This window comes from Pan paniscus, chromosome 1 (assembly GCF_029289425.2).
Source record: "Pan paniscus chromosome 1, NHGRI_mPanPan1-v2.0_pri, whole genome shotgun sequence".
NCBI classification, from domain to species: Eukaryota; Metazoa; Chordata; class Mammalia; order Primates; family Hominidae; genus Pan; species Pan paniscus.
Genome location: NC_073249.2, coordinates 125,032,398 through 125,046,065, shown reverse-complemented (window position 1 = coordinate 125,046,065; position 13,668 = coordinate 125,032,398). Strand labels below are relative to the sequence as shown.

The 13,668-nt window shown below is 33.9% G+C and overlaps 1 protein-coding gene across 2 annotated transcripts in view; it reads right to left on the bottom strand.

Annotated features, from left to right (window-relative positions):
• Window positions 1–11,493, bottom strand: part of OLFM3 (olfactomedin 3) — a 196,053-nt gene extending 184,560 nt beyond the window's left edge. The window contains exon 1 of one of the 2 annotated variants that reach the window (XM_003808492.5): window positions 11,011–11,493. In XM_003808492.5, the coding sequence (XP_003808540.3) occupies window positions 11,011–11,079 (69 nt within the window). In that variant the 5' untranslated portion in view covers window positions 11,080–11,493. Of the gene's footprint in view, window positions 1–10,825; window positions 10,849–11,010 lie in introns of those variants that run through there. The other variant, XM_057302832.2, reaches the window with a different exon arrangement.
• Window positions 11,494–13,668: the final 2,175 nt, after the last annotated feature.

Below are 13,668 nucleotides of genomic sequence, written 5' to 3'. Positions count from 1 at the left end.
GCCATAGTGCTTGGGATGTGAAATAAGCTTGTATATTTTTGTACTTAATTTTGTGTGTGTGTCACTATATGTATACAATGAACTGCAGTGATTTTTCTCCAAGACTTTAATTCTGATTTTCAGCAAAATGAAAGCAATATACATTTTTACCTTTAACTTAACCAATTTGAGAGGCTATTAGCAGAAGTAAAAAGAATGAAAAAATGATGAACTACATTTTTTTCTTTTTTTTTTTTTTGACACGGAGTCTCGCTCTGTCCCCCAGGCCGGAGTGCAGTGGCGCGATCTCGGCTCACTGCAAGCTCCGCCTCCCGGGTTCACGCCATTCTCCTGCCTCAGCCTCCCGAGTAGTTGGGACTGCAGGCACCCGCCACCACGCCCTGCTAATTTTTTGTATTTTTAGTAGAGACGGGGTTTCACCGTGTTAGCCAGGATGGTCTCGATCCCTGACCTCGTGATCCGCCCGCCTCGGCCTCCCAAAGTGCTGGGATTACAGGAGTGAGCCACTGAGCCCGGCCTGAACTACATTTTTGAGAGATTGATGTGCCCCATTTCAGGATGACCTACCAAAAGTATAAGAGCATTTGGTGGTTCAACATACTCATCTTGTACATGAGGAAATGGAAATCACAAAACTTTACTGACTTGCCCAGGGCCATACAACTAGATAATTACAGAGCTGTTATAAGTTCCCTGCTTTTCTAACTCCTAATTTGGTACTCTGTCCACAATGCTATCAACTTTTCAATATCCTATTTAATATATGATTTTCTCTGATTTGGTATGATTTCTCTTTTCCTTAATCTCCATTTTGTATGCTAAATTAATATTATTTAGGTTGAGTCTCTTGAGAGGGAAATAAGATCTTTTCCAGTATCATTATGTACAAATAGACAAAATGCAGTCAAGCTTGTTTCTTCTTTCTCTGCAAAGTTAAGACGTAAGTATGGAAAGAAAAAGGAGCTTAATGATGTTTTCTTGCCTTTTCCTTTCTTCTATTTATTATTTCTAAGAAATATTAAGATTAGTTGAACTAAGAAGATCTTGTTCCAAAGTTGAATGCCAGCAGTAATAGAAGGGTAACTAGGTCTCATATTAATTAATATAATCATTCTCTGTGTAGGGGTTGGGGGATGTAGGAAGCAATAAAGTTAACTGAAATATTTAAATACATATTGACAAATGAATCATCATCTGTAACAACTTAAACCATCCCTGATACGTAAACAAATAGCTTTCCTCACTGTTTTTCTTTTAACTGTATTTGAATGTGCTCACCTCCATGCTACATATAAACTCATTTGTAATTTTATCAAAGTCTTTTTTTATTTTTGTTTTAGAACAAATATTTAGATATGCAGTCTTACCTTGATTTGACCGACAAAGAGGTCATGAAGCTTTGGCATCAATGAGGGTTGCAATGAATAAACAATGAATTAATTCCATTCACTTGATTCATTACCCTCAAATGTCTTCTACTCAGTTTGGGGTCATTATATTACAATAGCTATCTCTTCAGCGTAAGCTTCGCATTACTCTTTTTACATTTCCTTCTGCGTATTCCTTGAGTACTTTAAGATCAATCAAATGAAAGTCATTTTATTCTCTGTTTCTAGTACCCAACTTATAAAGAGTAGAATATATCTGTAGCATCTATAAATAATAAGTATAATAAGAGGTCTTTAGAGAGTCTTGAGCCAAACAATATTTCAGTTTGTTTTTACTACAGTGATATGTATGAAGATTTCATTATGACACAAAACTTACGTACATGTAAAAATAATGACTGTTGGTCCTGATTCCAGATAAATCATTCCTGATGCAGCCGTAAATGTAGATCACTCCCAGAAGAGATGGCATCTTTTGTAAGTCATATTTTACCAGTGACATTTTGGTGCTAGTTAATCAACCTTTCCAGTACTGATTCTCTATTTGAAGAAATCCTGCCATCTGGAATTGGTCCCTCTAGTAATATTATTTAAATCATCAAGGGGCAATGCTTCTTAATCACTTTCAACTTAGTTGGAAAAATTAATAGGCTTGTCTATTCAATTTATGTCCTCCCTTTGGGGTTATATAGATGTCTGTTTATTTGTAATATTTAAGCAACTTTATTACTGACATTTTTTTCCAGAGCATTTTAACCTACAAAGTTAATCATACAAAATATTTAATTTCTGATACTATTTAGAAGTTAAAATCCAATGAATCTGACTCCACTATACTTATATTTGTTTTTAATTATTAAAAATTATTCTTGATGGTGGTGCTATGTTCTCGGAATAATGTAGTAGAAAAATGGAGGCACTATGGCTTTTCTTTATATGGCACAGTACCATTATAAGTGTATATACTAAGATAATAACTTAAACAGAACCTTTAGATACTTAAAAAAAAGGTCAGCTTTTAAAAAGAGTTGGAAAAATATAGGTAATATATGAATTTATCAAATAAAGCTAAGACATTACATACAATAAAAGTAGTCAAAACAACATGTACACATTAATGAAATGTTTGGACTTATAAGTCCATGCAAATGAAATGGACACTAAGAGGATATACTAACTTTGCCACCAAGCATCATGAAACACAAATAATTCACAGGAGTATTAAAGTTGCAGCAATCTAGAGAGCTACTACAAGTCAAAAATAGCACTGAGGATAGTGGGGTGTGCAGGAAATTAACAAGAAATTTAAGGAAAGCTGATTTTTGGTGTAAGTCAAGATAAGTAACCTGGCATAAGAGTTCTAAGTCTTTAAAGGTTCTTAAACTCAGTCTTACTTCACTGCCTCAGTATCTTGTCTGATGGAAAAATGGATCAAAAACATAGATTATATTCATGAATCATTTAACCCAGGATTTCAAGTTTATTAGGTGTTCCTTGACTTATGTATTCTTCATATATTCATTTTTTCATGCAAAAAATACTTATTAAATATCTTATATCAATAAGACACTGTGCCAGCTGCTAGATAGGAAAGAATAGGATAGTGCCCAAAGCACTGAACCTGCCCTTATAATTTATTAGAAGGGATAAAATACAATAAATGAATACATTACAATTTAGTAAGAGAGATACAATAAAATAACTACTAATAAAGTAAGAAAAGCATGTGTACACTAAATACTATTTCAAAAAGAAAAGAGTGATTAGAAATTGTTTTGCAAATTTGGGGTAGGGAGGAAATCCAATTCAACTTTTGTTCGTGAACAACTATTCTGCATCGGACACAGTACCTGTAGCTAAAGATACAAATATAAATAAAACATCATTATTTTATTCTAGGGTTTCTTAGTTTATCAGGATTATCCACTCTTGGGGTGCAAGGAATGTCAGGGAAGAATTTGTGGAAAAAGTTGTACTTGAGTTGCATCCTAAAATATAGGTAAAATTTTGACATATGGAGAAAAGGGAAAAAAGCTTTCCAGGGAGAGGCAAAACCATGAATACAACAGCATCTGCAATCTTCTCTCTAAACTTATTTTTATACTTCTGAAGGCTTGGTATGAAAATAACAGAAGGCATAGCTCTGTGATACATGCTTTACAACACCTTGTTTTTAAAGCAAAAAAGAATCAATGTTCTTGGAAAAATCAATTTTTTATTATTTCAGCAACATTTTTGAATGTTGCCATTGAAATTACCTGGCACTGTAGATAGAGGTGGTCTTATGCTATTTCTGTATTTTAGATTCCCCCAAATAATCTGCAACCTCTTATAGAAAGTAACAGAGATAAATTAAACCTCATTATGGTATGGTGTGCAAGTGTTTTTAAACATTTTTAAAATAATAGTTGTTCGTGAGTGGGGTCTATTCTAGATATTACATATTTCCTTTTGTATTTTTTTTACCCTTCATATTATTTACATGTTGAGTATAGAAAAGAAAAAAATTAACTCATGAGCTACTGAGGTGGATTTGCTACTGGATGAGTAACATCAGCAGAAATATTACAATAGCTAATTGAGGGTCAAGGTCTTTTGAAAATCTCTTTAGAAGTCTCTACTGAGAAGAGCAAGAAGATCAACATAAGCAGAGGGACAGAGAGCAATCCAAGGGAAACAGTAGAGAAATTATACTCCTAAATGTGGTCTTTTCTCCATGACCCTCTGCCTTGATTGAGTAACTTGAGAAAATCCCTTTTCTGACCTTCCCTCTTTAATATTATTTTTGAATCTTCAAAAGAATGTAAACTACTTTCTCATTATCATAGTTTGCGAAGACATGAGAAGTCCATACTTTGCACACTGGCCATAAAAACAGTTTTATCTGTTGGTAGATTCTTTGTTTAAATATATCTTTCCCCTCTGTGATCTCTTCTCCATGATTAGTTTAAAAGTTCTTTTCTTGATGCAGTTGGGCTTTGATATTATGAAGCCACTCTTCGTGTTTTACATTTTTTCCTAAGAAACTTGTAAAATATGCCTTTTTGGATATAATTATCATGTAAACTTGTAAGGTGACAAGTTTAAATTGGAGCTTTGACCAAAATGATGGGCTGGTTCTGAGAAGCTATGCTGATAACTTTATACAATATTCATTTTTCACAAAGCTGAGAAGAGGAAACAGCAAGAGTGAAGGAATGTGATAAGCCTTTTTTATTATTAGAAGTCCTTAATATATGGTCCGCAATAGACTTTAGATTTGGTTATAGGTTGATTGATGTAAGTGGAATATTTGCACTAAATTTTATGGTTTAAAATATGTTTTCACATGTATTAATATCATAAATAATTGTATAAGCTCCATTGCTGTTATATTATTTCATTGTTATGAAAACTGAGCTTCAGACATGTTAACTCACTATTGAAAAATTGTACTGTTAAGAGCTGAAAGCCACTTCTTATTTCATGTCCAGCTTCTGTTTTTACACTGACTTGGAAGTACAAAATTTAAAAGTGTATTTAAAATATTGTCATAATAGCATTAGTTTCGTTAAAAATATACTTCATGGTGGCCAGGCGCGGTGGCTCACGCCTGTAATCCCAGCACTTTGGGAGGCTGAGGCGGGCAGATCACGAGGTCAGGAGATCGAGACCATCCTGGCTAACACAGTGAGACCCCGTCTCTACTAAAAATACAAAAAATTAGCCAGGCATGGTAGCAGGCGCCTGTGGTCCCAAGCTGCTCAGGAGGCTGAGGCAGGAGAATGGCGTGAACCCAGGAGGCGGAGCTTGCAGTGAGCTGAGATTGTGCCACTGCACTCCAGCCTGGGCGACAGAGCGAGACTCTGTCAAAAAATAAAAAAATAAAAAATAATATATATATATATATATATATATATATATATATATATATATATATACTTCGTGGTTTTTGATTGGTAAGTGGGCATAGACTGAGTAGATTAATGACCAGTGTTAGGTGAACTAAAATGTTCAAGGATCACCATTTCAACATCATATTGTAGATTTAAACCAGGGTAATGAGTGTTTACATAGCTTTGATGTTGTCCTAAAACTTGAATGCTATCGGGAAGTAATATCACTCAGATATATGGAAATGTACAGATAATCCCAGTGATTCACTGTAATTAATTTCACATAACCTACCAAGACAACAGTCTGGTTTTGTATCTTTCCCAGTTTCACTACTGCCAATTAAGTTGTGTTTTGTGCTTTTAAGTAAATTGATGTTTAATTAATACTTAAGTAAATCAGATGCAAAGTCTTAGTTTCTAAGCTGAAGGTTTATCCAGTCTCGTTTTTTTCTTTATACATTTTCTTAGCACAAAAATTGAAGCTTTAAAAATAATTGCCAGTCTAAAATCCTTAAGGATGTGTCTGCCTAGAAGAGTCAGTAACAGAATATGTGCTACGTTTTATATGTAGCCTTCCCAAATAACCTTTCACATCTCTTTAATACATCCAGTAATTCTTTTCATATGGAAAACAAGTTTTTACTTTACATTTCCCTAGATGACTTTCAGTTAAATAAAATACTTATGGCTGAAGTAGGAAACATGTTGGTTTTCAGACATACTAGATTAATGAATGATCTCTTCAGGGGAGCAATGTTTGATAGGTGAATGGATTGAAGCCTGAGTATATGGATTGTGTATATGAATACAGGGAGGGAAGCAGAGTGGTGAGATGGAAAGTAGAAAATTGAAGGCTTTAAAGGCAAAACCGAGAAGATGAAAACTGCATGATACTATCCAAGGAAGCTCGTCCTCAGGTCTCACAAAGTTTATATTACTAACTAGACCCTACAAAAGAATTGGTTAATTTTTGATAAATGGTCAAATATTATTAAAAATTCATTCTAGAGTTTAACAAAGTTTTCAGAACATCTAGGCTCCTCATTCTATAGGTATGGGCATGAAAATCACAGCTTCCCCAAAGTCACATCTATGTATATCATCAATAGAAGAGGTAGGGTCTAGAAATGAAGGACCTTGAATCCTCTGTGTTTCTCCCACTTGTGCTGCTTTCCCTCCCAACAGAGCATCGATCATCACAATTGCCACTTTGTAAAGAGAATAGTTGCAAAGCTATAAGCAGTAAGAATTTTAAAAGAAAAATGAAGAAAGGTGATACCATTTAACTGTTTCTAGTTGCCAAGAGAAAGAGTGAGAAAGAATATTTACTTCTTCCACAATAAAAGTTTAATTAGGTTAAGGAAGATGAGAAAAGATGAGACCAGGAAGCTATTTGCTCCTTCAAAACATAGACAGGCTGCCTTGAACTCTTCAGTTTTTGCCACATCAGGGTTTACTGGTGCATAATTACAGGTCCTTGCCAAATGTCATCAATCCATATTTTCTGTTCTAATTTGAGTTGATCCTGTTATGAAGAGGATGTCTCTAGTGCACGAGAGAAACAGGAAAAGACAGATTTTTAAGGCGAATTTTAAAGCAAGTAGTAATCTCAGTTTATTTCTCTTGCTTTTTTTTTTTGCTTTTTCTCAGTTTCATTTAAAAATAGTAAGAACAAGAACTTTAATTAGATTTATGTATGAAAGCTACCCTTAGGCAGTTTAAGTCTGATTATTTTCTTTAGCAATATGAAAATTGTTATGGTATATTACATTATGAAACATTCAACAATATAATTATTAAAATATTCCTACTTCTTATCATGCTTATAGGGCTTTAAAGGAATTATGTTATTTAGGGCAAGAGATCTAATTGCCTGGGTTGCCTTGGACAGAAACCACAGTTTGGTGATGGAGATTATTGCTGAATCATTGTTATATTTTATGTCTGTAGTGTGAGAAAGTATCATGAAGATAAGTTTAACATATTTCTACATAAGAAGACAGTAAATGTTTCCTCAAACTCAGCATGGTTCCCCTGATAGGGCATTTTCTGATATATTTATGAGACAAGTATGACTCATCTAAAGTTTAGCAGTCACAATGGTGTGCAGATATGGCCATGTCACCTCTTTTTAACTGTTCCCCAAATATGTAGCTGGCTCCAGTGTCAATGTTGTGTTTGAAACCTGCACAGTCATATTTATATCCTCCTATCTTTATAGTTCAGAGCAGAGAAATTCATGGTTCTGATTCACAGGGATTACTGTTTTGTTACAATGTTCAAATAATGGTCCGCTAAAAATCTTCCTGCAACAGGAAGAAGTCCACTCTTCTACTATCAAGGTCATTACTGAAATCAATGCCTTCAGTTTAAAAGCACAGAGATGCCATCTAGCAGCCGCCCTCAGAAATTCCCTACACAGAAATAGTTCTTTCCCTATAAAATTGAGCAATAATTGAATTCCTACAGGCTTTCAGTGTTTGAAATTTTGCTTATAGAATGATGATTTGGCATGTTGTCTATAATTCAAACACTCCATTACAAATGAAATTAATTGACATCTCTTGAAATAGGCAGTGATATACATCTGAGTTTTTCTAAAAAGAACTGGAAACTTACTAATTATACTTTAATTAATAGAAAGTATTTCAAACAAATTTCCTAAAAGAAAAATTGATCATCTGTCCCTATAAAAATACAAATAATTAATTAGTGTGAATTGCCTTCCTTTGTTGGAAGAGAATACCAATCTTGCCAATTTTTTGATACAGTAAATGAGAGAAAAGAAACTAAGTACATGCTGAAACTAAGCTCAGTCTATGAACAATGAATCTTGGCCATTTTTAAAAATCTGGAAACAATACTGACTTTCAAGTAACTTATCTTACCATAAGATGGCGATACTTAAGCACTTTATAAAATGCCATATAAGACCTGTAAGCTTCAGCGACAGAAAAAAAAAAAAAAAAGACACACACAGCATTATAAATGTAAACATTATATAGTCTTCCATGAAATAGAATTGGCACTGTTGTTAGAAAACCCAGTTGTCTTCAGGTAAATTAATATATAAGAAGTACTTTCTAAGATGTAGATTTCCAGTATTTGATATATGTAAAATCCTATACCTAAAAAAAATCTATTCAATTTTAAGAGCTTTCCCATTTTACCAGTTTCTGTTTATCCATCTGAGGTATATATATATTATATACATATATAAAATAAACAAAGTATAACAATATAGAATAATACTTAAAATTATTTGAAAATTTGATGATGACCCATATCACTCCAAATGTATTAGTATGTAAAAAGGCAGTTGGTTAGCATTTCTGTTCATTTAAGTGTTATCACAAATTATTTCTTATTTGTCCAAAAACTGTATTTTTTGTAGTACTATATTATTGGATTTTTAATTTTAATTTCACCATATATAATTTGCTTTATGAATCCTGACTTTTAAAATCTAAGCCCTTAAGTAACTAGTAGAATGAAAAATAAAATTTTACAAAATTCTTAGTTTATAACCTAATTGACAATTCTTTTGAGGACACAATGGTGCCATCTGTAATTTTTTGGGGGGAGCAATATAAATATATATTATATAAATATAAATATATAATATTAATACAAAAGTAGCTTCTCTTCATTTTTTAAAGCAATGTTTTGTCTAAAAGTCCTAAAACTTTTTACAACATTAAAATTACTTGTTTTGAAAGTTTTAATATTCTCTGTAATGTCTATGATATAGAACAAATATCGTCTTTTAAAAAAATCTTTTGTTCTTTGCACACTGTATTGCAGTATGTGGAAGCTGAGAAGGACAGTTTGAAAAGTTAATGTATGCCTTCCCTGGATTTTTCAGCTCATTTGTAGCAAATATCCACAGCTCATTCTGAAGAAAGTGAAAAGTTTTATAGCATTGAATACACACAAATAAACTCACCAAAACTAGAAAAGATTATATTGACCAAAGATGCATTGCTTATTTTAAAAATGTCTTCATATTTAACAGAAAATTATCTACATATTTAATTTTGGAAAGAAAGGGGTGCAAGCAGTGAAGATATTTATGCATCAAAGATAACAGACAAATCAAATCACACACAAAATTGTTAATGAAGCTCTACATTTCTGAATTTATTTTAAAGAAAAACAAATAAAACTCACTTTAAGTCAAGTGACTTTTTCTGCAGTAACTTAGTGATTAACTTTGCTTTTAGAAAATGTTTTACCAAGAATATTCCCAAATCATATGGAATGTATTCAAAAGTTTTAAACAATATCATATAAAAAGAGTGGCAGTGGATAGAATGTGTCACTACAGGGTGCAGAGTCAAGAAGAAAAAAAATTAAATATAAAAACAAAATCAACACTTTTTCCTAAGTGTGAAATGCTTTAAAGCTACACCTTAGTATATAAAATATGCCTTTAAGATTATTAAGATGACATTCACACAGAGTGAAGCGTTTACATCAATAATACCAGTACAATCAAAGCTTTAAAATAAAATGAGTTTATTCTCATCAGGTCCTTCTAAATATGAAAGAGTACAGAAATAATTATAAATATATACGACATGATTCTAAGTTTTAACTGTATACTATATTAGGCCTACAAATATCACAACCACAGTATTAAATTATGCTTGGTTACATCTTAGTTCTATTCAGTAATGAAAGGAAACTTAATTTGTCTACACTACACACATGATGTAAAGCTTTAAAAATAACTTTATAATATTCCAAAATATAGCTTGTATTAGTTTTATAGCATGGAATCATTCTTCCTATATTGTCAAATTGCTGTTGGCCAGTTAAATAAGTAAAATAATAAATTGTATCTCTTACTCTTTTTCACCAGGTGGCTTATCTCTTATTCCCTGTCATTATGATTTTCTTAGAAGGCTGAAGCTTTCATATTATCTCACTTTGTCATCAAGACTTTTCTCAGACATCGTTGAAAATATTTGTCCATATTTTCCTGTCTTTTTATCAAAGGAGTTTAGCGTTCACTTTCATTGCCAGTACTAGATAATTTTCAGAGTTCAACGTCTATGAGTTAACTCATCCTTCCTATTGCCCTCCTTAGTTTGTTAAGGTTCTCACTTCCTGTTTCTTAACACTGATAATCAGAACTTCCTCAGTGCCCCCTAATTTTCTTAATGAAAAGGAAGAAACAAACACAAGCTCCTTTCACCAACGCCTCTCAGCCATGGCAGAGAGTATAGCTCTGCTGCTCTGCCATGTGTTTTACAAGCAGCATCCCAAATGTTTTGGACACAAACCGCAGCACGTCTGCGATGGGAGTATTATTGACCAGGATCAGCTGGAAAACGCTTCCCTGCTTTCAACAAAGAAACGGTTCACCATGTCCTAATACATGTTTATAAATTGCATTGTTTCTACTGCAAACTCCTTTGCATTACCCGTCCGACTTCAAAAGAGAGCATTAAGCAGTTGGACACGGAATAAGCTAAATTCCCCGGAGAGCCGCATTGCCCGCTGCCCATGCACATTATATTTTCTCCTAGTCCCTCCCCCCGCGCAGTAGGACTGTACCTTGAGGAGCTATTCCTCCGGTAGTTCACCTTGTTATCTTCCAAGCAGTGGGGATACGCCAGACACCATAAGGTAGCTGAAAGAGCTGTCTCTCGTCCCGTTTTTGACATATTTATTTGCATTTCTGTTAGGTTTGTTACATATTGCACATTTATTTCAAACAAGACTCAAAATATTGTTCATACCTTGGAAGGATCTAATCCGGCAAGGAAAGACAGCAGCAGGAGGTTGAGAAGGTTGGACGTCGCCTGCATTCTGATCTGGGTTTTTGCCCCTCTTTACTCTCTTTTATGTAGGCTCTCCACTCACTGCAGAGACCTTTCCCTCGTCAGTTGCACTTTCTGCCTGCCAGTCAGAGCCGAGTGGAAGCAGAGGCGGCAGCAGCAGTAGCAATAACAGCAGCAGCGGCAGCGGCGGCAGCCGCCCTGGGGGGCGATCATTCCGCAGGCATTCTCAGAGCTGGGAGTCCGGGAGCTCAAGAGAGTGGGTTGGGCTGCAGTGGGCGCTGGCCGCGGTGCTGAAGCGCCTCCAACCCGCGCGCCCCAGTTTACCCTCTCCCCCGCTGCTATATAGCTAGCCCACCTCAAAAGTTTTGACCCAAGGAATAGATAAAGGGAGTAACTGCTGAGAGAGGTGTGGAGACCTGGACAACGGATATGACATCACTACAGCTCCTGGGGGTTTCGGGGGGATATTTTGCGGGGAATTTGTTAACCAAACAAGGATTGACTCTCGTGCTCCAGTTCAGCATTTGCCGGCAACTTGAGCTGCAGAGAAGTAAAGAGTCAGCTAAATACAGGATTATGAAACAAATAGTGCACTAGAACCTTCTGCTGTCATTGACAGCAATACTTGATATTGTATTTAGTGCTTTAAACAAAGTTTGCAGTGCAGACTATCAGTGTGTGTCATCCAAGGCACACGATTTTCAGCTGTTATTGATAGATGAATGTGGTAATTTATAGATATGTGCAGTCATTTATGAATAGCTTATTAAAGTTATATGTTTTGGTTAGGTATTAATGTGTATCTATCTATCTAGGGATTTGGTCATTTAAAAACACTATGCATAAATAAATAAAGAGGCTTATATTCTTCTTTTAGTTATAAATGGTATATTCCATTGGTGATCCCCCCAACTGAAATATCCCCCCCATATGCACAGCCATACCTGGAAATATAGTTTTTCTATCAGTCTGACTTGTGTTTTTACTTGAAGAAGAATTCACTGATAGATGGATAGCGGGATGGGAAGAGTGTTTATTTCTAAGCTTTCAAACACTTCTGTAATCTAGGGCCCAAGAAAAGGCAGAATAGCTGCCTCACAAGAGCAAAGAAAGGGTAAATGGCAAACTCTCTTACCCTGCATCATTCAACCTTACTGGAGCAATTTCATTTCTTTGAATATGGAAAAAGTGTTCTCAATAATATAAAAAGGAAGAAGTTGGTAGCCACCCTGAAACATCCCTCTCGTACAATTATGCCTTTAATATTTCCATCTTCTATTGATTTTTCTAGAAATTGTAATTCCTAAGGGTTAAAATATATAGATAGACTGGGTCTGTGGACATTGCTTCCTTTTACTTCGACATTTAAAAGACAATGAATTGAGATATCAGACACATACCGAGTATGAAATCTCCATCAACCTTTCACTGAAAATATATCCTATTTTTTAATATAAGAAATCTCAATTAGGACTCAAATGCATTTGAAAGTTGCATCTGTTTTAATCCTAATATTATAAATGTGTCTATAGTTACTTGAGGTCTTTTTTTCTATAAACATAAATGGCATGAAGTTCACTACATCTGATAATTCTTTTTGAAGGAGTGGATCATACAAAATAGAGATTGCAAAATCATAGAAAGAAAGTGAAATTACTTATAATGGTGTTAATTTAATAATCTTAACAGCCATAACCACATTTAGAAGTTTCCATTATTTTGAGGTAATAGATAAAACTATAGAGTTGTACCACTCTCTGGGGTAACTTCCTAGAACATATTTGTCAGAGTTTTTTTCTTTTTACATTTCCTTCTTAACCTAAACTTTTCTACCTATCAACATCTACATACTTATCTATCTATGTAGGATAAAATCAGCATAATTTTTAAAAAATCACACATAGAAATTGTTGAAAATTCTGCATCCATTTTTAAATATTTCACATGACTGTGCAGATTGAAAATGAATTTGCAGAGGTGTGTTGGCTGAATGATTATAATAATACATTTTTATTATCCATTCTCTAAATACATTTTTTGTTATTTGTATTTACACATGCTTTTCTCTCTTCCCAAGAAGTCTTCTACAATCTTTTTTACATCTCTACCTCTCAATTAGCAGACAGTAGTACATTATACTTGTTTGAGTAGAGGAAGCTGTATTTAACAGACACACACAGTAATATGAAAATATAATAATATCAATTTTATCACTTCAAGATAAACAGATATTCTTATAATGAAAATAATGTTTTTTTTCTGGAAACAGAATTATTCTGATCTCATACATGGTTTACAATATTAGTGACTGTACCAAAACTTTTATGTGGGCACAGTTTTTTTTCTCTTTAACTCTCCTTTTTTATGGCACTGGAATGTCATTTGTAACAAGAAGTTAATAAGAAGGCAAATTCTAATTCTATGAAATCTTGCCAGAAAAAATGTGATGGAAGAAGATGATAATATTTAGAGATCCAAAATAAGTAATATATGGTAATTATGTTACAAATGAAAACAGATGATCTTAGCAAACTTACAACATATTTTCCATAAGAGAAGCTTAGTCATTTGTAGAGAATAATCAAGTTCAGTAATGAATCAAAGCTGTATTAAACA